The sequence below is a fragment of the Ranitomeya imitator genome, chromosome 8, assembly GCF_032444005.1.
Source record: "Ranitomeya imitator isolate aRanImi1 chromosome 8, aRanImi1.pri, whole genome shotgun sequence".
NCBI lineage: Eukaryota > Metazoa > Chordata > Amphibia > Anura > Dendrobatidae > Ranitomeya > Ranitomeya imitator.
Genome location: NC_091289.1, coordinates 18,035,832 through 18,060,857, shown reverse-complemented (window position 1 = coordinate 18,060,857; position 25,026 = coordinate 18,035,832). Strand labels below are relative to the sequence as shown.

Here is a 25,026-nt window from a genome sequence, read left to right as displayed (position 1 = left end):
ATTGGGAAAAAAGTAACATGGAAAAAAAGACGGCACAAAGTGTTTCATATTCAGGAGCACCCTGCTCCCCTACCTCCTGGGCTCGTCGTACCGCTAGCCAGAACAGCGTGCCCTCTCGGACCAGAGCAGCGTGCCCTCTCTGACCAGAGCAGCGTGCCCTCTCTGACCAGAGCAGCGTGCCCTCTCTGACCAGAGCAGCGTGCCCTCTCTGACCAGAGCAGCGTGCCCTCTCTGACCAGAGCAGCGTGCCCTCTCTGACCAGAGCAGCGTGCCCTCTCTGACCAGAGCAGCGTGCCCTCTCTGACCAGAGCAGCGTGCCCTCTCTGACCAGAGCAGGGTGGCCCCTCTGACCAGAGCAGCGTGCCCTCTCTGACCAGAGCAGCGTGCCCTCTCTGACCAGAGCAGCGTGCCCTCTCTGACCAGAGCAGGGTGGCCTCTCTGACCAGAACAGCGTGCCCTCTCTGACCAGAGCAGCGTGCCCTCTCTGACCAGAGCAGCGTGCCCTCTCTGACCAGAGCAGGGTGGCCTCTCTGACCAGAGCAGGGTGGCCTCTCTGACCAGAGCAGGGTGGCCTCTCTGACCAGAGCAGGGTGGCCTCTCTGACCAGAGCAGGGTGGCCTCTCTGACCAGAGCAGGGTGGCCTCTCTGACCAGAGCAGGGTGGCCTCTCTGACCAGAGCAGGGTGGCCTCTCTGACCAGAGCAGGGTGGCCTCTCTGACCAGAGCAGGGTGGCCTCTCTGACCAGAGCAGGGTGGCCTCTCTGACCAGAGCAGGGTGGCCTCTCTGACCAGAGCAGGGTGGCCTCTCTGACCAGAGCAGGGTGGCCTCTCTGACCAGAGCAGGGTGGCCTCTCTGACCAGAGCAGGGTGGCCTCTCTGACCAGAGCAGGGTGGCCTCTCTGACCAGAGCAGGGTGGCCTCTCTGACCAGAGCAGGGTGGCCTCTCTGACCAGAGCAGGGTGGCCTCTCTGACCAGAGCAGGGTGGCCTCTCTGACCAGAGCAGGGTGGCCTCTCTGACCAGAGCAGGGTGGCCTCTCTGACCAGAGCAGGGTGGCCTCTCTGACCAGAGCAGGGTGGCCTCTCTGACCAGAGCAGGGTGGCCTCTCTGACCAGAGCAGGGTGGCCTCTCTGACCAGAGCAGGGTGGCCTCTCTGACCAGAGCAGGGTGGCCTCTCTGACCAGAGCAGGGTGGCCTCTCTGACCAGAGCAGGGTGGCCTCTCTGACCAGAGCAGGGTGGCCTCTCTGACCAGAGCAGGGTGGCCTCTCTGACCAGAGCAGGGTGGCCTCTCTGACCAGAGCAGGGTGGCCTCTCTGACCAGAGCAGCGTGCCCTCTCTGACCAGAGCAGCGTGCCCTCTCGGACCAGAGCAGCGTGCCCTCTCTGACCAGAGCAGCGTGCCCTCTATGACCAGAGCAGCGTGCCCTCTATGACCAGAGCAGCGTGCCCTCTATGACCAGAGCAGCGTGCCCTCTATGACCAGAGCAGCGTGCCCTCTCGGACCAGAGCAGCGTGCCCTCTCGGACCAGAGCAGCGTGCCCTCTCGGACCAGAGCAGCGTGCCCTCTCGGACCAGAGCAGCGTGCCCTCTCGGACCAGAGCAGCGTGCCCTCTCGGACCAGAGCAGCGTGCCCTCTCGGACCAGAGCAGCGTGCCCTCTCGGACCAGAGCAGCGTGCCCTCTCGGACCAGAGCAGCGTGCCCTCTCGGACCAGAGCAGCGTGCCCTCTCGGACCAGAGCAGCGTGCCCTCTCGGACCAGAGCAGCGTGCCCTCTCGGACCAGAGCAGCGTGCCCTCTCGGACCAGAGCAGCGTGCCCTCTCGGACCAGAGCAGCGTGCCCTCTCGGACCAGAGCAGCGTGCCCTCTCGGACCAGAGCAGCGTGCCCTCTCGGACCAGAGCAGCGTGCCCTCTCGGACCAGAGCAGCGTGCCCTCTCTGACCAGAGCAGCGTGCCCTCTCTGACCAGAGCAGCTTGACAGCTGGCCGAATGGTGCACTCCTAACCAAATTTAGATCAGCGCTTACAAGCTCTACTAAAAAGAGCTTGTACATGCTGTGCGTGCTCGGCCAATGCTGCTACACTGGAAGGGGCTGATTTTTATTTCTCAGGAATAGCGCCACCTTTGTCCATAGGCAGTGTCTGGTATTACACCTGAGGGGTATTCCCATCTGAGTATGCGGTGGCATAGAGCTAGGATATCTCAGCAGTTAAAGGTCCCAGAGAGTTTGACTTTTGGGACCTCCACTGATGTCAATAAGGGGGCTCCAGTGCTGCTGATCCCCCCCCCCAGCCACATGGCTGCACACGGACCTGGCTGATTTTACTGAAGAGAAGTAGGAGGATGCAGCGCTGCCGTTTCTTCATTCTCTGGATTAGAGGGGGTTCTAGAAGTCAGACCCTAGTAATCCGCCAATTACAGAGTTAAGGAAACCCCTATAACTTCACTGTAGGACAAGTCTAAAAATACAGTGTCTGCCCCCCGTGGGAGACGGTGCGGCACTGTCTAGCAGCCCCCACTCTCCATTACTGATGGGACGCGGTTATAGCCAACAGATTAGAACATTAGTTCCACCCGATCCTAAATATCGCATGCTCGTGCAGAGCCCCCCTATCCTGAGACGCTGCGCTTCCCCCCGGCTGCTCCTTATGCTGGAAACGTTTCATATTTCATCTCTCTCCGGTGTCTTCTCACAAAACAAACCCGGCTCTCGCTCCTGTCACTGTGACAGCCAGGAAAGTTAGAGCAATCTGCCATGTGTGTCCCTGGGGGCTGCGCACTCCCTGATCCGCACTGCACTGAGCTGGGGCGCTGCGCAGATGGCTGATATTCCCAGTCAGGGTTTTATCACACACTCCCACTCCACGGGGAGACGGGGCCGAGGGGATGCCGAGCCTGGATCCAAGGTCAATTTCACACCAAATAGCTGGGGATGAATGAACGTTGTACTGCCGTGGTCTGCGACTAATGGCCACCCGGCCGATGAAGAACTACAACCCCCAACATGCTGGGTGTTGCACTTTCAGGACAGCTGAAAATCCCTAAGAGGCAGCAGGTGCAAGGAAGGGGGTAAATCAGAAGCTCAGATATCCCTCCAGACCACTTCATATCCAAGGTCTGTTACGAAGAGTAATCCATCTCCAGTATCAGTAACATCGAGACGGATTACAGGTCCCTCCCCACCATTGCTCCACAGTACGTAGGGAGCAGCTCCCTGTGGCTTCACAGAAAGTAGGGGCGGCTCCCCGTGGCTCCACAGTACGTAGGGAGCGGCTCCCCGTGGCTTCACAGAAAGTAGGGGCAGCTTCCTGTGGCTTCACAGAATGTAGGGGCAGCTTCCCAGGGCTCCACAGAAAGTAGGGGCAGCTTCCTGTGGCTCCACAGAAAGTAGGGGCAGCTCCCCGTGGCTACACAGAGAGTAGAGGCGGCTCCCTGTGGCTCCACAGAAAGTAGGGGTAGCTCCCCGTGGCTCCACAGAAAGTAGGGGCAGCTCCCCATGGCTCCACAGAAAGTAGGGGTGGCTCCACAGAAAGTAGGGGTGGCTCCCCGTGGCTCCACAGAAAGTAGGGCCGGCTCCCCCTGGCTCCACAGAAAGTAGGGGCGGCTCCCCGTGGCTCCACAGAAAGTAGGGGCAGCTCCCCATGGCTCCACAGAAAGTAGGGGCAGCTCCCCGTGGCTCCACATAAAGTAGGGGTGGCTCCCCCTGGCTCCACAGAAAGTAGGGGCGGCTCCACAGAAAGTAGGGGTGGCTCTGTTATGGCTGGCAATCAGGCAACACAGCGTGCAGTAATCAGCGCACATACAGAGATCTGGCAATAACCAAAAACAATAGGACGAGCTCTGAGACGTGGAATCTCTGTAGACTGCAGTACCTGATCTATCCTCACACAACTATAAGCAGCAGTGGATTGCGCCTAACAACTACCTATGCAACTCGGCACTGCCTGAGGAGCTGACTAGCCTGAAGATAGAAATACAAGCCTGACTTACCTCAGAGAAATACCCCAAAGGAATAGGCAGCCCCCCACATATAATGACTGTTAGCAAGATGAAAAGACAAACGTAGGAATGAAATAGATTCAGCAAAGTGAGGCCCGATATTCTAGACAGAGCGAGGATAGCAAAGAGAACTATGCAGTCTACAAAAAACCCTAAAACGAAAACCACGCAAAGGGGCAAAAAGACCCACCGTGCCGAACTAACAGCACGGCGGTGCACCCCTCTGCTTCTCAGAGCTTCCAGCAAAAGACAATAGCAAGCTGGACAGAAAAAAACAGAAAACAAACTAGAAGCACTTATCTAGCAGAGCAGCAGGCCCAAGGAAAGATGCAGTAGCTCAGATCCAACACTGGAACATTGACAAGGAGCAAGGAAGACAGACTCAGGTGGAGCTAAATAGCAAGGCAGCCAACGAGCTCACCAAAACACCTGAGGGAGGAAGCCCAGAGACTGCAATACCACTTGTGACCACAGAAGTGAACTCAGCCACAGAATTCACAACAGTACCCCCCCCTTGAGGAGGGGTCACCGAACCCTCACCAGAACCCCCAGGCCGACCAGGATGAGCCACATGAAAGGCACGAACAAGATCTGGGGCATGGACATCAGAGGCAAAAACCCAGGAATTATCTTCCTGAGCATAACCCTTCCATTTGACCAGATACTGGAGTTTCCGTCTAGAGACACGAGAATCCAAAATCTTCTCCACAATATACTCCAATTCCCCCTCCACCAAAACAGGGGCAGGAGGCTCCACAGATGGAACCATAGGTGCCACGTATCTCCTCAACAACGACCTATGGAATACATTATGTATGGAAAAGGAGTCTGGGAGGGTCAGACGAAAAGACACCGGATTGAGAATCTCAGAAATCCTATACGGACCAATAAAACGAGGTTTAAATTTAGGAGAGGAAACCTTCATAGGAATATGACGAGAAGATAACCAAACCAAATCCCCAACACGAAGTCGGGGTCCCACACGGCGTCTGCGATTAGCGAAAAGCTGAGCCTTCTCCTGGGACAAGGTCAAATTGTCCACTACCTGAGTCCAGATCTGCTGCAACCTGTCCACCACAGAATCCACACCAGGACAGTCCGAAGACTCAACCTGTCCTGAAGAGAAACGAGGATGGAACCCAGAATTGCAGAAAAATGGAGAGACCAAGGTAGCCGAGCTGGCCCGATTATTAAGGGCGAACTCAGCCAACGGCAAAAATGACACCCAATCATCCTGATCAGCGGAAACAAAACATCTCAGATATGTTTCCAAGGTCTGATTGGTTCGTTCGGTCTGGCCATTAGTCTGAGGATGGAAGGCCGAGGAGAAAGATAGGTCAATGCCCATCCTACCACAAAAGGCTCGCCAGAACCTCGAGACAAACTGGGAACCTCTGTCAGAAACAATATTCTCAGGAATGCCATGTAAACGAACCACATGCCGGAAGAACAAAGGCACCAAATCAGAGGAGGAAGGCAATTTAACCAAGGGCACCAGATGGACCATTTTAGAAAAGCGATCACAGACCACCCAAATGACCGACATTTTTTGAGAAACGGGAAGGTCAGAAATGAAATCCATCGAAATATGTGTCCAAGGCCTCTTCGGGACCGGCAAGGGCAAAAGCAACCCACTGGCACGTGAACAGCAGGGCTTAGCCCTAGCACAAATTCCACAGGACTGCACAAAAGCACGCACATCCCGTGACAGAGATGGCCACCAGAAGGATCTAGCAACCAACTCCCTGGTACCAAAGATTCCTGGATGACCGGCCAGCACCGAACAATGAAGTTCAGAGATAACTTTACTAGTCCACCTATCAGGGACGAACAGTTTCTCGGCCGGACAACGATCAGGTTTATTAGCCTGAAATTTCTGCAACACTATCCGCAAATCAGGGGAGATGGCAGACACAATGACTCCTTCCTTGAGGATACTCGCCGGCTCAGATAACCCCGGAGAGTCGGGCACAAAACTCCTAGACAGAGCATCCGCCTTCACATTTTTAGAGCCCGGAAGGTATGAAATCACAAAATCAAAACGAGCAAAAAATAACGACCAACGGGCCTGTCTAGGATTCAAGCGCTTGGCAGACTCGAGATAAGTCAAGTTCTTATGATCAGTCAATACCACCACGCGATGCTTAGCACCCTCAAGCCAATGACGCCACTCCTCGAATGCCCACTTCATGGCCAGCAACTCTCGGTTGCCCACATCATAATTACGCTCAGCAGCAGAAAATTTCCTGGAAAAGAAAGCACATGGTTTGAACACTGAGCAACCAGAACCTCTCTGTGACAAAACCGCCCCTGCACCAATCTCAGAAGCATCAACCTCGACCTGGAACGGAAGAGAAACATCAGGTTAACACAACACAGGGGCACAGCAAAAACGACGCTTCAACTCCTGAAAAGCTTCCACGGCAGCAGAAGACCAATTAACCAAATCAGCACCCTTCTTGGTCAAATCGGTCAATGGTCTGGCAATGCTAGAAAAATTACAGATGAAGCGACGATAAAAATTAGCAAAGCCCAGGAATTTCTGTAGACTTTTTAGAGATGTCGGCTGAGTCCAATCCTGGATGGCCTGAACCTTAACCGGATCCATCTCGATAGTAGAAGGGGAAAAGATGAACCCCAAAAATGAAACTTTCTGCACACCGAAGAGACACTTTGATCCCTTCACGAACAAGGAATTAGCACGCAGTACCTGGAAAACCATTCTGACTTGCTTCACATGAGACTCCCAATCATCTGAGAAGATCAAAATGTCATCCAAGTAAACAATCAAGAATTTATCCAGATACTCACGGAAAATGTCATGCATAAAAGACTGAAAAACAGATGGAGCATTGGCAAGTCCGAACGGCATCACCAGATACTCAAAATGACCCTCGGGCGTATTAAATGCCGTTTTCCATTCATCTCCCTGCCTGATTCTCACCAGATTATACGCACCACGAAGATCAATCTTAGTAAACCAACTAGCCCCCTTAATCCGAGCAAACAAGTCAGAAATCAATGGCAAGGGATACTGAAACTTAACAGTGATCTTATTAAGAAGGCGGTAATCAATACACGGTCTTAGCGAACCATCCTTCTTGGCTACAAAAAAGAACCCTGCTCCCAATGGTGACGACGATGGGCGAATATGTCCCTTCTCCAGGGACTCCTTCACATAACTGCGCATAGCGGTGTGTTCAGGTACGGACAAATTAAATAAACGACCCTTAGGGAATTTACTACCAGGAATCAAATCGATAGCACAATCACAATTCCTATGCGGAGGTAGGGCATCAGACTTGGACTCTTCAAATACATCCTGAAAGTCCGACAAGAACTCTGGGATGTCAGAAGGAATGGATGACGAAATAGACAAAAATGGAACATCACCATGTACTCCCTGACAACCCCAGCTGGTTACCGACATAGAGTTCCAATCCAATACTGGATTATGGGTTTGTAGCCATGGCAACCCCAACACGACCACATCATGCAAATTATGCAGTACCAGAAAGCGAATAACTTCCTGATGTGCAGGAGCCATGCACATGGTCAGCTGGGCCCAGTACTGAGGCTTATTCTTGGCCAAAGGTGTAGCATCAATTCCTCTCAACGGAATAAGACACCGCAAAGGCTCCAAGAAAAATCCACAACGTTTAGCATAATCCAAATCCATCAGATTCAGGGCAGCGCCTGAATCCACAAACGCCATGACAGAATACGATGACAAAGAGCACATTAAGGTAATGGACAAAAGGAATTTGGACTGTACAGTACCAATAACGGCAGAGCTATCGAACCGCCTAGTGCGTTTAGGACAATTAGAAATAGCATGAGTAGAATCACCACAATAGAAACACAGTCTGTTCAGACGTCTGTGTTCTTGCCGTTCTACTTTAGTCATAGTCCTGTCGCACTGCATAGGCTCAGGTTTACTCTCAGGCAGTACCGCCAGATGGTGCACAGATTTACGCTCGCGCAAGCGACGACCGATCTGAATGGCCAAGGACATAGACTCATTCAAACCAGCAGGCATAGGAAATCCCACCATTACATCCTTAAGAGCTTCAGAGAGACCCTTTCTGAACAAAGCCGCTAGTGCAGATTCATTCCACAGAGTGAGTACTGACCACTTCCTAAATTTCTGACAATATACTTCTACATCATCCTGACCCTGGCATAAAGCCAGCAGATTTTTCTCAGCTTGATCCACTGAATTAGGCTCATCGTAAAGCAATCCGAGCGCCAGGAAAAATGCATCAACATTACTCAATGCAGAATCTCCTGGTGCAAGAGAAAACGCCCAGTCCTGTGGGTCGCCGCGCAAAAAAGAAATAATAATCAAAACCTGTTGAATAGGATTACCAGAAGAATGAGGTTTCAAGGCCAAAAATAGCTTACAATTATTTCTGAAGCTCAGGAACTTAGTTCTGTCACCAAAAAACAAATCAGGAATCGGAATTCTTGGTTCTAGCATCGATTTCTGATCAATAGTATCTTGAATCTTTTGTACATTTACAACGAGATTATCCATTGAGGAGCACAGAGCCTGAATATCCATGTCCACAGCTGTGTCCTGAAGCACTCTAATGTCTAGGGGAAAAAAAAGACTGAAGACAGAGCTAAGAAAAAAAAATGATGTCAGGATTTCTTTTTTCCCTCTATTGGGAATCATTGGTGTGGCTCCTTGTACTGTTATGGCTGGCAATCAGGCAACACAGCGTGCAGTAATCAGCGCACATACAGAGATCTGGCAATAACCAAAAACAATAGGACGAGCTCTGAGACGTGGAATCTCTGTAGACTGCAGTACCTGATCTATCCTCACACAACTATAAGCAGCAGTGGATTGCGCCTAACAACTACCTATGCAACTCGGCACTGCCTGAGGAGCTGACTAGCCTGAAGATAGAAATACAAGCCTGACTTACCTCAGAGAAATACCCCAAAGGAATAGGCAGCCCCCCACATATAATGACTGTTAGCAAGATGAAAAGACAAACGTAGGAATGAAATAGATTCAGCAAAGTGAGGCCCGATATTCTAGACAGAGCGAGGATAGCAAAGAGAACTATGCAGTCTACAAAAAACCCTAAAACGAAAACCACGCAAAGGGGCAAAAAGACCCACCGTGCCGAACTAACAGCACGGCGGTGCACCCCTCTGCTTCTCAGAGCTTCCAGCAAAAGACAATAGCAAGCTGGACAGAAAAAAACAGAAAACAAACTAGAAGCACTTATCTAGCAGAGCAGCAGGCCCAAGGAAAGATGCAGTAGCTCAGATCCAACACTGGAACATTGACAAGGAGCAAGGAAGACAGACTCAGGTGGAGCTAAATAGCAAGGCAGCCAACGAGCTCACCAAAACACCTGAGGGAGGAAGCCCAGAGACTGCAATACCACTTGTGACCACAGAAGTGAACTCAGCCACAGAATTCACAACATGGCTCCCCGTGGCTCCACAGAAAGTAGGGGCAGCTCCCCATGGCTCCACAGAAAGTAGGGCAGCTCCCCATGGCTCCACAGAAAGTAGGGGTGGCTCCCCGTGGCTCCACAGAAAGTAGGGGTGGCTCCCCGTGGCTCCACATAAAGTAGGGGCAGCTCCCCGTGGCTCCACATAAAGTAGGGGCGGCTCCCCGTGGCTCCACAGAAAGTAGAGGCGGCTCCCTGTGGCTACACAGAAAGTAGAGGCGGTTCCCCATGGCTCCACAGAAAGTAGGGGCGACTCCCCGTGGCTCCACAGAAAGTAAGGGCGGCTCCCCGTGGCTCCACATAAAGTAGGGGCGGCTCCCCGTGGCTCCACATAAAGTAGGGGCGGCTCCCCATGGCTCCACAGAAAGTAGGGGCGGCTCCCCGTGGCTCCACAGAATGTAGGGAGCGGCTCCCGTATCTCCACAGAATGTAGCGAGCGGCTCCCCGTGGCTCCACATAAAGTAGGGGCGGCTCCCCGTGGCTCCACATAAAGTAGGGGCGGCTCCCCATGGCTCCACAGAATGTAGGTTGCGGTTCGTCAACTCTCTACTGCTCTGTTGCGTTTCAAACTTTTTAACACTGAAGAAAATGCTCAGTTCAGGGAAGGCAAACTAAAGGACAGTGCAGAAGGACTGTATGCTGGGAAGTGAGCAAAAGGAAGTTCCAGCTCCTACAGTGCTAGCAGAATGCACAGGAACTGCTCACTCAAGCATGAGAAAGTGGACGTATCTGGTACGGACCATGCTTTTCTACTCTTAATGTTTCAAAGGACAGGTACACTTTAATGTAAATTTCTACCCCTAAATATAATTTTATTCTTTCAAGCTAAATCAATTCACAATTCTGTGCCCATTCATTTTTTAATTTATATCTGTACATCAGTTGGAATGATTTTTTGTCTTTTTTTGAGCTCCAAATCTCCAGCCCAAAGATACATTTCAAAATATAAAATGGTGTCGTCCTGCTGCCCCCACTAGGGGGCGCTCCGTGACCGGCTGCATACAGCTACACAACGATACCTGCACAGCACTAGATACGACAGATAAAGGCTGAGTGACTTACCTGACCTTCTGAATCCAGATACAATAGTCTGTGATATAGAGGTCGTTGAGAATGTACGCCGGGTCGTTCTCTTGAAATATGACGTGGATGTACAGCAAACATTTTAGGACAGCAGCTTTACCTAATAAATAAATAAAAACATACATCATAAAGAAATTGTATTATATATTTGGAAAATCTTACAACATTGTGTTATTATGAAGCAAGGTGCTATTGTCCTTTCACAATGGAATCAAATACTAGTCCCACCGGCTCCGTCGACAGGACACCAGCTCCGTCGACAGGACGCCGGCTCCGTCGACAGGACGCCGGCTCCCTCGACAGGACACCGCCTCCCTCGAAAGGACACCGCCTCCCTCGACAGGACGCCGCCTCCCTCGACAGGACGCCGGCTCCGTCGACAGGACGCCGCCTCCCTCGACAGGACACCGCCTCCCTCGAAAGGACACCGCCTCCCTCGACAGGACGCCGCCTCCCTCGACAGGACGCCGGCTCCGTCGACAGGACGCCGCCTCCCTCGACAGGACGCCGCCTCCCTCGACAGGACACCGCCTCCCTCGACAGGACACCGCCTCCCTCGACAGGACGCCGCCTCCCTCGACAGGACGCCGCCTCCCTCGACAGGACCCCGCCTCCCTCGACAGGACCCCGCCTCCCTCGACAGGACCCCGCCTCCCTCGACAGGACACCGCCTCCCTCGACAGGACACCGGCTCCCTCGACAGGACACCGGCTCCCTCGACAGGACACCGGCTCCGTCGACAGGACACCGGCTCCCTCGACAGGACACCGGCACCGTCGATAGGACACCGGCTCCCTCGACAGCACTGTGTCCTCTACTGATGGATGAGCTATAAATGCCGCAGATGGAAATAACCCTTTCATTGCCCTGGTAGTGTTTATACCTAGATGCTGGATACATATATGTCCATGGATAAATATATGACGGGAGAAGCGCCCTTTAGCTGCTCCTGAGCTCGCCGCCACCGCCGCGTGTTCCTGGCTCCGTTACCGGCAGGAGATAAAAATAACAGAGATTGTTGTCTAAACTGAAATGTCTTTTTGGCATTGCTCCGCGCTCTCGCGTTTTCACACCCCGTCTCTTGGCAGGCGACACGCTGGGCTAAAATGATATCCAGATTGTGTTAAATAAAACACACATTTTTCTCTCTAGCACAAAACCCGCAACTTCCCCACTGAGACGCAAGTAGAAACCCGCAGGACTTTACGTGGTTTCCTGCATCCAGGAACCAGGACTAAGCGGCGGTGCCCGGACGGAGCGATGGCAGCGGGTATCGATCTGCAAAGGGAACGGTTAGACAAAGCGTACACCACCTGTTACTGTAGGTCGCTGTTCATGAGGAGGAGGAATAATAATAATATTATTCATAACACCATATCTGGACATTATATGACTTGTGTCCTGCATTAGTCACCAGTTTTCCCTTTATCTTTAATTTTCAATTGTCTTTTCAAAGTTCATAAGCAGCACCAGCATAGAGTACATTTTAGAGAAGTACTGAGCAGGGTAGACGTGAATCCAGCACTGAAGTGAGAAACACTAGAAAGCAGCAACATCAATGACATACAGCAGTACTGAACACTGTAGCTAAGTATCCGGCTCTGAAGTGAGATAAATACTAAACAGCAGCAACATGGATGACACACAGATCCTACCCTCTCCTAGTATATCCTCACCCATCCCCTGCAGACTGTGAGCCCTCACGTGCAGGGTCCCTCCTTATGTACCTGTCTGCCTTGTTTTTTGCTCATGCTTAATGTATTTGTCTATATTTGCCCCGTATTCACATGTAAAGCGCCATGGAATAAATGGCGCTACAAAAATTTATAATAATAATAGCAGTAAGGAAATGTGTAGCTGTTAATCCAGCACTGGGGTGAAACAAACAGTAGAAAGCATCAATAATGATGAGATTATACAGCAATACTGAACAGTGTAGATGTGAATCCAGCTCTGAAGTGAGATAAATACTTACTAGAAAGCAACAACATTGATGACATTACACAGCAATACTGAAGTGTGGATGTGAATTCAGCTCTGAAGTGACATACTTACTAGAAAGCAGCAACATTGATGACATTATACAGCAATACTGAACAGTGTAGATGTGAATTCAGCTCTGAAGTGACATAAATACTTACTAGAAAGCAGCAACACTGATGGTATTATACAGCAATACTGAACAGTGTTGCTGTGAATCCAGCTCTTAAGTGACACTTACTAGAAAGCACCAATAAGGGTGACATTACACAGCAGTACTAAACAGTGTAACTGTGAATCCAGCAAGGAGATAAACACATACCAGGAAGTAGCAGCACGTCTGTACCTCACTCTGATCCTGCCTTCCGGTCTATAAACTTCAATAGGCAGCAGTAATCTGATCCCTCATAATGATCTGAGATGGGAGTACACTATAAAGAGTGAATCCTAAAGATGGAGGCACAGTCACAGCGACAATCCCGGGGGTAGCCCTCTACCCCCGGTCAGCGAGGTCTTATGAGAGACAGCGCAGACATATTGATCTACAGTCTATGGCCAGACCCAATTCTTACCCATTTGTAGCAGCATGCAGGTGTCCTGTACAGCCCGGGTCACCAGGCAGAAGTTTCGATAAAGCGGATAGCATAAAACCCGTCTTCCGAATGACACCAGGACATCTGTGACCAACCGATAATTCTGTGCGAAAGAAAAGAGATGTGATGTGCAATCAGAAACGTCCATCCTTCCACATACGCTGGCGAGTCAACGCAGGCAGCACAGAGGCGCCCACTGAAGGGGGGATCCTCATCTACTAGCCATAGTGAGGGCAGCTACAAAGAGTCACGTCAATGGGAAAGCTGCAATGCCGCACTTCTCCTGCGAGGGAGCTGCAGGGAGGTGACACATCTACAAATTACACCAAAGATTGCGGCTGATCGCGGGGCTGTCGTCCTCTCCGTCTGGCCTGACTCTTAATGGGCGACCGGGTTAACAGGGTGTGTGTTTCTACACAGTCCATTGGTAATATGGAATCCAAAAAAGGAGGCAGCTAACATCCCATTTAATGGAGCCTGCGTCATACCCTGAACCTTCACCATCCGGGTCCTCCAGCGCTCGCAATCTTATTTCTTAAGAGATGCGTGTGCGGAGCTGATCTTTAAAGATGATTTATGAGACCGTTTCCCAGAAATTCAGTGCTGAAGAAGGGATGTGGGGGAGGATGCATAATCCGGTGGCTGAGCATCGTGCGCGGCGGCGGAGTGCGCAGCGAGCCAGAGGTGACAGCGGAGTCTTTGGAGGAGGTAATTAGCCATTGGCGGCGGTGGAGGATTCTGCGTAAGGACGAGCTTGTGTTTATAAGACGTCGACATTTACCGCAGATTAAAAATTAATCCGGCGCTGGCCCTGCGGAGGCTCGGCATAAATATTTCACCAGTCAGTATGGAAAAAACGGCACCCCTTCACTGCCAGATGAGGATTACGTACTCCGCCATCTCCGGTGGATGATGCATGGGGCATACATGGCCTCGTTGTCAGGACTGGAGGGTGATGCTGCGTTTTGTAAATTATTGTCGATCCTTTAGAGAAGGAGAAAATATTTTAATGCTTGGGTTAACCCCAACCTGCCTGGCTGCGCTATATCCGTAAATCTCATATAAGTGAATGCAGAAATCTGTGGCCACCTGCTTGACCGCTGCGCCCCTCGTTCATCGCACATTTACCCCTTTAAATATTGTATTCGTCAGTTTCTTATTTAGATCTGGAAAGCTGGGTGACCGGACAATATGGCCACTACTGATGCACCAGGGAGGGCGAGCACCCAGCTTTCCCATCCTCCAGAATGGAAAAACTGGAGACGGAGGCAGCATCCGAATGGTCACTCTGGGTCATCCATAGGACAAGCCATATTGACTTATCCATCCGAATAACCATGAGACCACCAAATAGAACTGCACCCCACCCCCACCCCTTCAATACCCGCGTACTGCGAGCATTAACCCCCCAGAGACTGGCCCGCCGCCGAATACTGAACATGTGTCTGTATAATCCACTGACATACTCTGCAATCTGAGAAGTACCGTCCCGCCGTGCCCCGTAAGTGCTGCAACCCATCTGCGCCTCCTGAAGGTCTCTTCAATAAATGATCACAGCTGCTTTTCCGTGCCAAGACGCGGCTCCCGGCGTCGAACGATTTCTACCTTTATTCCAGAAACAAAGCGATAAAACTGAAACGCCGAACTCACACAGCTCAAAACAGAGACACAACGTGGAGGAAAGCGCAACCGCCGCCGCGCAAAGGGACGGTCATAGAGCACTACTACCCCCACCATCCACACGGCAAGTTGGAGCTTACTGAAGCTAGATCTATAAGCTCCCACTGACCTCAATGTAATATCTGTATGCAGTGAGCGCCCTCTAGTGGTGGCATCTGGTGGATAAAATGGAATTACGCTGGAGTCCCCGGCTCAGCGGGTGATGGGAACGATGCGCAGGAAAAAGGAGGTCTACCTGAGCATCCATGCCCGCACATACCGTGCATACTGATCTTGTCTATAGGGCGGCTGGTAGTATCAGACAATGCACAGAGTGAAGGTAGAGCCCGTGCACCTGCGCTCCATTCATTGTCTATAGGACGGCCGGCGGTATTAGACAATGCACAGAGTGAAGGAAGAGCCTGTGCACCTGCCCTCCATTCATTGTCTATAGGATGGCCGGAAGTATCAGACAAAGGCTCTTCCTTCATTCTGTGAAGGTAGAGCCCGTGCACCTGCCCTCCATTCATTGTCTGTAGGACGGCCGGAAGTATCAGACATTGCACACAGTGATGGTAGAGCCCGTGCACCTGCGCTCCATTCATTGTCTATAGGACGGCCGGCAGTATTAGACGATGCACAGAGTGAAGGTAGAGCCCGTGCACCTGCTCTCCATTCATTGTCTATAGGACGGCCAGCAGTATTAGACAATGCACAGAGTGAAGGTAGAGCCCGTGCACCTGCGCTCAATTCATTGTCTATAGGACGGCCGGAAGTATCAGACAATGCACAGAGTGAAGGTAAAGCCCGTGCATCTGCGCTCCATTCATTGTCTATAGGACGGCCGGCGGTATTAGACAATGTACAGAGTGAAGGTAGAGCCCGTGCACCTGCGCTCCATTCATTGTCTATAGGCCAGCCGGCAGTATCAGACATTGCACACAGTGAAGGTAGAGCATGTACACCTGCGCTCCATTCATTGTCTATAGGGCGGCTGGCAGTATTAGACAATGCACAGAGTGAAGGTAGAACCCGTGCACCTGTGCTCCATTCATTGTCTATAGGACGTCCGGCAGTATTAGACAATGCACAGAGTGAAGGTAGAGCCCGTGCACCTGCGCTCCATTCATTGTCTATAGGACGGCCGGCAGTATCAGACAATGCACAGAGTGAAGGTAAAGCCCGTGCACCTGCTCTCCATTCATTATCTATAGGACGGCTGGTACTATCAGACAATGCACAGAGTGAAGGTAGAGCCCGTGCCCCTGCGCTCCATTCATTGTCTATAGGACAGCCGGCAACATTAGACAATGCACAGAGTGAAGGTAGAGCCCGTGAACCTGCGCTCCATTCATTGTCTATAGGACAGCCGGCAGTATCAGAATGCACAGAGTGAAGGTAGAGCCCGTACACCTGCGTTCCATTCACTGTCTATAGGACGGCCGGCAGTATCAGACAATGCAGAGAGTAGAGATAGAGCATGCGTGTCCACCGTTCCATTCATTGTCTATAGGACAGCCGGCAGTATCAGACAATGCACAGAGTGAAGGTAGAGCCCGTGCACCTGCACTCCATTCATTATCTATAGGACGGCCAGCAGTATCAGGCAATGCACAGAGTGAAGGTAGAGCCCGTACACCTGCACTCCATTCATTGTCTACAGGACAGCCGGCAGTATCAGACAATGCAGAGAGTGAAGGTAGAGCCTGTGCACCTGCACTCCATTCATTATCTATAGGACGGCCAGCAGTATCAGGCAATGCACAGAGTGAAGGTAGAGCCCGTACACCTGCACTCCATTCATTGTCTACAGGACAGCCGGCAGTATCAGACAATGCAGAGAGTGAAGGTAGAGCCTGTGCACCTGCACTCCATTCATTATCTATAGGACGGCCAGCAGTATCAGGCAATGCACAGAGTGAAGGTAGAGCCCGTACACCTGCACTCCATTCATTGTCTACAGGACAGCCGGCAGTATCAGACAATGCACAGAGTGAAGGTAGAGCCTGTGCACCTGCACTCCATTCATTGTCTACAGGACAGCCGGCAGTATCAGACAATGCAGAGAGTGAAGGTAGAGCCCGTACACCTGCACTCCATTCATTGTCTATAGGACGGCCGGCAGTATCAATGCACAGAGTGATGGTAGAACCCGTGCATCTGCGTGACATTCAGGACGGGGCTCTGCAGAGGATCTAGAGCCCCATGGTACCAGGATCGTGGGAGGTTCAAGAGATCAGAAAGTGATCCTGTTATTTTTAATCTTGGGAATAACCCTTTAAGAAAACGAACTACAATTGTTCTTGTGGGTAGAGCGCAGATTCTTTTTTTTCTTCTCTCTTTCTTCTTTTAGGAAAAGAAACAGAGCGGGGATTAAATAGAAATCTAATCTGTCCCAATCTACAATGTTCCCTTTTATTCCCAGGCACGGAGCATCAAAAGGAGACAGTGCGGCGTCCTGCGCGTTCTGCACGCGGCCGCACATTGGGGGATTCCTCTGGCGAGATTTCAAAGCACAATAAGGTCTATCACATACTGCGCGAGTGTCGCTCCGGGCACAGATAAGATCGCACTTTGATAATCCCCCACCAAAGAGATGGCGCGGAGCCAGAGAGCAGAGCTGCAAGACTGGCATCAGCAGCGGCGAGGAAACGCGAGAGTGATGGCGGATAGGCGGCAGATGTTACACATCACGCTATTATATCCCGCCGACATTTATTAGCGATCTTAGTAGTAACGAGGGCACCAGCACGTGCAACAAACCAGTCCAGGCCTGGGCAGGGGACACCTCTCTTTTCACTTCACTCAGAATTTCCTATCAATAGATATAAAAAATGTTCTAAAAGGATTTGCCCCAATTAATCTTAAAAAAAAAAAAAAAAAAATGAAGCATCTTTGCAAATTGTTTTATAAATATTGTTTCGTGTACACAGCTCCTATGCAAAATAATGTGATTCTATGGTTTTAGTGAATGTAATCTGATCCTGCTGGTGCGTTAGTCCTCCATACCTAGGAGTTGCTTTTTTTCGTCTGAGTATGGTCTATTCTGTACTTTGAGAAAAGTGAGCGGATGGCAGGTAGGGGGTGCGACAGTTCGGCATAGCTTTATCACCCCCAAAGTCCGCGTGACCATCCCCTTGCGCCTACCCACCGGGACAGCCCCCGAACCTGCCCTGTGATGGCGCAGCATTTTATCTTAATTAACCAGACGTTTATTTTCATCAAGCCAGGAGGAACAGACTTATCCATATGTTGACTTTTGACTTTGAATTTATGCGTTTTTTTCTGTTGGTCAAGAAAACACAGAATTTTGTTTGTATAAGCCTGTAATATTGACTTGTAAGTTGAAGGTGCAGGATAATTGAACAATGATGTTTGCTAATATGTTGATTACACATTGTCCAGGCCAGCTAGCTTGTTGACTTGCAAGCAGAGGAGTAAAAACTATGCAAATAGATCAAACAATGTGAGTTGAACTTGTCACCATTCTTTCCCTTTACCTGTGAATGCAGGCTTGAAGGACGTTTGTTATCTATAAAAAGAGGACATATGCCTCTGTAACATTATACAGATACACAGCCATGCAGACAAGTGATCCAAAGAACCAAAGACTCTTTACAAGACAGCAGCCAAGACATCAGGGCTCCAACACGAGGGACACAGATTTGACATTCTAAAGGATGCCAGCTTAGGGGACTATGGACCCAGCTGAAAGAATACAGATATGCTCCATTGATCATCACTGATCCATGGATACATAGATAGTAGTCAGGATTTGAACCCACCGGTCACCTGAGCCCCATGGATACATTTGGAGAAAGCTAGGAGTGGAACCCACCGGTCACCTGGCTCATTGGAGATGTTTGGAGAAGTCAGGATGTGACTCTCCGGTCATCTGGCCATACTGGGGGTGCGGTGGCCTCCAATGTTCCTGACCTGACACATAAACAGCGAGTCCTCCAATCGTGCAGAACCTCTGGTCGCAAAAGATCTGGGAACGCTGAGTTTTTGCATCAACAGTTTTTTTTGCCGCCAACTAAAGCACAAAAATAAAACAAGCCAGACCTGGATGTGACGCGGAAATGTTGATATTTCAGCAGCCGGCCGCGGAGGCAGCGCCGGTGGTCACACGTCTTTCCTATTGCCGAAACGCGATATTATTATTACTGGAAGCCTTTCAAGCGGCTCAGTCTCTGTATGCCAAGATTATACGCCTGTCAAATATTCGCATTAACCCCTTCCATGCCCTTTTACAATGCGGTGGAAAATAAAAGGGATGGAACAGTATTAGAAATCAGAGGTTGCCTTCCTTTCCTGGTAACAGCGCCACACTGGTCAATGGGTGGTGTATGGTACTGCAGGTGCGAATCACTGGAATGGGATGAGCTGCATTACCAGATGTATCCTACAGACTGAATCTGAGCAGGCGGTAAGCGCCTAATAGGAGGGGACGCGGGTCTGGAGTGTTCCTGGATTCCCAGGATTTGGGTAGATGATAAATTCGGATGCATCCATAAAAATACATGGAGGGGGCAGATGCAAATGACCACACTAGGGTGATGGCGATGGAGGCCGGGGTAGATTTGGGGGATTTTCCCCCCTTTTGGAGGGTGAAAACCTTTATACCGCATTAAATATGACGTTTGCACAATTGGTGTGAGACTCACCTCGAACCAGGAGAGGGTCCCGCTCAGCTTCCGTACGGTCCACGCAGACTCCACCTGTGTCACAGAAAGAGCAGAGACATAGAAGACGCTCATATCTGGTGAACAGGAAACTGCTTAAATAACAATTCCATGATTTATAATCTTACATCACCGTGAACTACACCAGTGGTCAGTGGCGTAGGAAGGGGGGTGCGGGGGGGGGGCGGTCCGCCCCGGGCGGCACAATGCTGGGGGCGGCCGGCGCTGCAGGAGAAGAAGATAAAAAAAAAAAAAAAAAAAAAAAAAAAAAAAAGACGCCCCTTTAAATCTTCGGGCGGCGCCGTCCGCCGCCACGACCAGGGCCAGCTCCCCCCACCCCCGGGTCCCGCCCCCGCCCCCACCCCCCCGCTCTATACTCACCTCTCCTGGTTCCTGCGGCGCCGGCAGCTGCAGCGTCCTCTGATTCTGCGACGTCTCAGAGCAGAGGGCGCGATGACGTCACTACTGTGCGCGCCGCTCTGCCTCTCTGTCCTGAGCGTCGCAGAGCCGGAGAGACGCTGACTGCACCGGACCTGCGCTGGGAACGGGAGAGGTGAGGATTTTACTTTTTTTTTTTTTTCTTTATTTCTGACTGTCTGGGGCTGGGGCAATGCTGGAGACCATGGGGCAGAATGCTGGACACACTGGGGCAATGCTGGAGACCATGGGGCAGAATGCTGGACACACTGGGGCAATACAGGAGACCATGGGGCAGATTGCTGGACACACTGGGGCAATACAGGAGACCATGGGGCAGATTGCTGGATACACTGGGGCAATACAGGAGACTATGGGGCAGATTGCTGGACACACTGGGGCAATACAGGAGACCATGGGGCAGATTGCTGGACACACTGGGGCAATACAGGAGACCATGGGGCAGATTGCTGGACACACTGGGGCAATACAGGAGACCATGGGGCAGATTGCTGGACACACTGGGGCAATACTGGAGACCATGGGGCAGATTGCTGGACACACTGGGGCAATACAGGAGACCATGGGGCAGAATGCTGGACACACTGGGGCAGTACTGGAGACCATGGGGCAGATTGCTGGACACACTGGGGCAATACAGGAGACCATGGGGCAGATTGCTGGACACACTGGGGCAATACAGGAGACTATGGGGCAGATTGCTGGACACACTGGGGCAATACAGGAGACCATGGGGCAGATTTCTGGACACACTGGGGCAATACAGGAGACCATGGGGCAGATTGCTGGACACACTGGGGCAATACAGGAGACTATGGGGCAGATTGCTGGACACACTGGGGCAATACTGGAGACCATGGGGCAGAATGCTGGACACACTGGGGCAATACTGGAGACCATGGCGCAGAATGCTGGACACACTGGGGCAATACTGGAGACCATGGGGCAGAATGCTGGACACACTGGGGCAATACTGGAGACCATGGGGCAGAATGCTGGACACACTGGGGCAGTACAGGAGACTATGGGGCAGAATGCTGGACACACTGGGGCAATACTGGAGACCCTGGGGCAGATTGCTGGACACACTGGGGCAATACTGGAGACCCTGGGGCAGATTTCTGGACACATTGAGGCAATGCTGGACACTGGGGCAGATTGCTGGACACACTGGGGGTAATATGCTGGACACTGGGGGTAATATGCTGGACACACTGGGGCAGACTGCTGGACACACTGGGGAAAGGCTGGACACTGGGGCAGATTGCTGGACACACTGAGGGCAGATTGCTGGACACACTGGGGGTAATATGCTGGACATACTGGGGCAGATTGCTGGACACACTGGGGGTAATATGCTGGACACACTGGGGCAGATTGCTGGACAACATGGGGGTAATATGCTGGACACACTGGGGCAGATTGCTGGACAACATGGGGGTAATATGCTGGACACACTGGGGCAGATTGCTGGACAACATGGGGGTAATATGCTGGACACACTGGGGGCAGGACTTGAGGCATGGGCAGAATGTAGATACGGGGCATGATTGGAGACACGGGGCAGGATTGGATCATGGGGCAGGACGGATACGATGGAGGCTGGTGGGGCAGGATGGGGAGATCATATGGGGTAGAATGGATACTCATGAGGGCAGGATGCGAGAACATATGGCTGGAGCCAGGAATGAGAAACGGGGCCAGGGTGGGGAATATTATTACCATAGAGGATAATTAAGGGATATTGTTACTGCAGTGATGTATTTATTTTATTTTTTGAGTATACTGTTTTAAATGGGGGGGCGGTCCTGTTACTGTGCAGAGTGACACTATATCACCTTTTTTTCTTCATGTGGTGTAATGTAGAAGTTGTGAAAAATTAAGTAATGTGTTCTGCAAGCGGAGCTCGAGATAACTGTGTTATTTCCTGCAGAAACGAGTCCTGGCTGGAAGGAATGATGGCGGTCTGTGCTGGATAAAAGATGAAGGACTTCACCTAGAGACGTCACTGGTGAGTCAGTGTTACCTATACACAGACACTATACACTGTATACTATATAGAGGTCCTGTGTATAATGTCACCAGTGATCTCTGTATTACCTCTACACAGACACTGCATACTAAGTACAGATCTCCTGTGAATACTGGCACTTATGGTGATAGTATTGTGGTTTTTTTTTTATTACTGATCAGTATTGTAGTATTCAGTCACTATGTGGTGGTAATATGTGGTCTGGAAATGGTGCGGTGGTATTTGTCCCTTGTATGTAGTATTATTCGGTCACTATGTGGCCTGGTCATGGTGTGGTGGTATTAAGTCACAGGTGTGGCATGTGGGGGTGACACCATTAGGCCCAGTTTAAGTTCTACAAAACAGGAAAACCATTTTTGGTAACCTTTGTGTGTATTGAGCTGGGGGGGGGGGAGGCGCCAAACTCGGGAACAGCCCCGGGCGGCAAAAGCTCTAGCTACGCCTCTGCCAGTGGTTCCTGATTTTTTTCCATTTCCAGCCTGTATTCTGTAAGCAATATAATGTATGTACACAGTGACTGCACCAGCAGAATAGTGACTGCAGCTCTGGGGTATAATACAGGAGGTAATTCAGGATCAGTAATGTAATGTATGTACACAGTGACTGCACCAGCAGAATAGTGAGTGCAGCTCTGGAGTATAATACAGGATGTAACTCAGGATCAGTAATGTAATGTATGTACACAGTGACTGCACCAGCAGAATAGTGAGTGCAGCTCTGGAGTATAATACAGGATGTAACTCAGGATCAGTAATGTATGTACACAGTGACTGTACCAGCAGAATAGTGAGTGCAGCTCTGGGGTATAATACAGGATGTAACTCAGGATCAGTAATGTAATGTATGTACACAGTGACTGCACCAGCAGAAAAGTGAATGCAGCTCTGGGGTATAATACAGGATGTAACTCAGGATCAGTAATGTAATGTATGTACACAGTGACTGTACCAGCAGAATAGTGAGTGCAGCTCTGGGGTATAATACAGGAGGTAACTCAGGATCAGTAATGTAATGTATGTACACTGTGACTGCACCAGCAGAAAAGTGAATGCAGCTCTGGGGTATAATACAGGATGTAACTCAGGATCAGTAATGTAATGTATGTATACAGTGACTGCACCAGCAGAATAGTGAGTGCAGCTCTGGAGTATAATACAGGATGTAACTCAGGATCAGTAATGTAATGTATGTACACAGTGACTGCACCAGCAGAATAGTGAGTGCAGCTCTGGAGTATAATACAGGATGTAACTCAGGATCAGTAATGTAATGTATGTACACAGTGACTACACCAGCAGAATAGTGAGTGCAGCTCCGGGGTATAATACAGGATGTAACTCAGGATCAGTAATGTAATGCATGTACACAGTGACTGCACCAGCAGAATAGTGAGTGCAGCTCCGGGGTATAATACAGGATGTAACTCAGGATCAGTAATGTACTGTATGTACACAGTGACTGCACCAGCAGCATAGTGAGCTCAGCTCTGGAGTGTAATACAGGATGTAACTCAGGATCAGTAATGTAATGTATGTACACAGTGACTACACCAGCAGAATAGTGAGTGCAGCTCCGGGGTATAATACAGGATGTAACTCAGGATCAGTAATGTATTGTATGTACACAGTGACTGCACCAGCAGAATAGTGAGTGCAGCTCTGGGGTATAATACAGGATGTAACTCAGGATCAGTAATGTAATGTATGTACACAGTGACTACACCAGAAGAATAGTGAATGCAGCTCCGGGGTATAATACAGGATGTAACTCAGGATCAGTAATGTAATGTACGTACACAGTGACTGCACCAGCAGAATAGTGAGTGCAGCTCTGGAGTATAATACAGGATGTAACTCATGGTCAGTAATGTAATGTATGTACACAGTGACTGCACCAGCAGAATAGTGAGTGCAGCTCTGGGGTATAATACAGGAGGTAACTCAGGATCAGTAATGTAATGTATGTACACAGTGACTGCACCAGCAGCATAGTGAGCTCAGCTCTGGAGTGTAATACAGGATGTAACTCAGGATCAGTAATGTAATGTATGTACACAGTGACTGCACCAGCAGAATAGTGAGTGCAGCTCCGGGGTATAATACAGGATGTAACTCAGGATCAGTAATGTAATGTATGTACACAGTGACTGCACCAGCAGAATAGTGACTGCAGCTCTGGGGTATAATACAGGAGGTAATTCAGGATCAGTAATGTAATGTATGTACACAGTGACTGCACCAGCAGAATAGTGAGTGCAGCTCTGGAGTATAATACAGGATGTAACTCAGGATCAGTAATGTAATGTATGTACACAGTGACTACACCAGCAGAATAGTGAGTGCAGCTCCGGGGTATAATACAGGATGTAACTCAGGATCAGTAATGTAATGTATGTACACAGTGACTGCACCAGCAGAATAGTGAGTGCAGCTCCGGGGTATAATACAGGATGTAACTCAGGATCAGTAATGTAATGTATGTACACAGTGACTGCACCAGCAGCATAGTGAGCTCAGCTCTGGAGTGTAATACAGGATGTAACTCAGGATCAGTAATGTAATGTATGTACACAGTGACTACACCAGCAGAATAGTGAGTGCAGCTCCGGGGTATAATACAGGATGTAACTCAGGATCAGTAATGTAATGTATGTACACAGTGACTGCACCAGCAGAATAGTGACTGCAGCTCTGGGGTATAATACAGGAGGTAATTCAGGATCAGTAATGTAATGTATGTACACAGTGACTGCACCAGCAGAATAGTGAGTGCAGCTCTGGAGTATAATACAGGATGTAACTCAGGATCAGTAATGTATGTACACAGTGACTGTACCAGCAGAATAGTGAGTGCAGCTCTGGGGTATAATACAGGATGTAACTCAGGATCAGTAATGTAATGTATGTACACAGTGACTGCACCAGCAGAAAAGTGAATGCAGCTCTGGGGTATAATACAGGATGTAACTCAGGATCAGTAATGTAATGTATGTACACAGTGACTGTACCAGCAGAATAGTGAGTGCAGCTCTGGGGTATAATACAGGATGTAACTCAGGATCAGTAATGTAATGTATGTACACAGTGA

The 25,026-nt window shown here is 50.3% G+C and overlaps 1 protein-coding gene across 2 annotated transcripts in view; it reads right to left on the bottom strand.

The window, feature by feature from the left end:
* The window catches only part of SHQ1 (SHQ1, H/ACA ribonucleoprotein assembly factor), an 86,770-nt gene that overhangs the window by 31,406 nt on the left and 30,338 nt on the right, over window positions 1–25,026 (bottom strand). For both annotated transcript variants that reach the window (XM_069736474.1, XM_069736475.1), the window contains exons 9-11: window positions 19,452–19,505; window positions 13,105–13,228; window positions 10,532–10,652 (exon numbers count right to left, since the gene is read on the bottom strand). In XM_069736474.1, coding sequence (XP_069592575.1) covers window positions 10,532–10,652; window positions 13,105–13,228; window positions 19,452–19,505 — 299 coding nt within the window. The remainder of the gene's footprint in view (window positions 1–10,531; window positions 10,653–13,104; window positions 13,229–19,451; window positions 19,506–25,026) is intronic.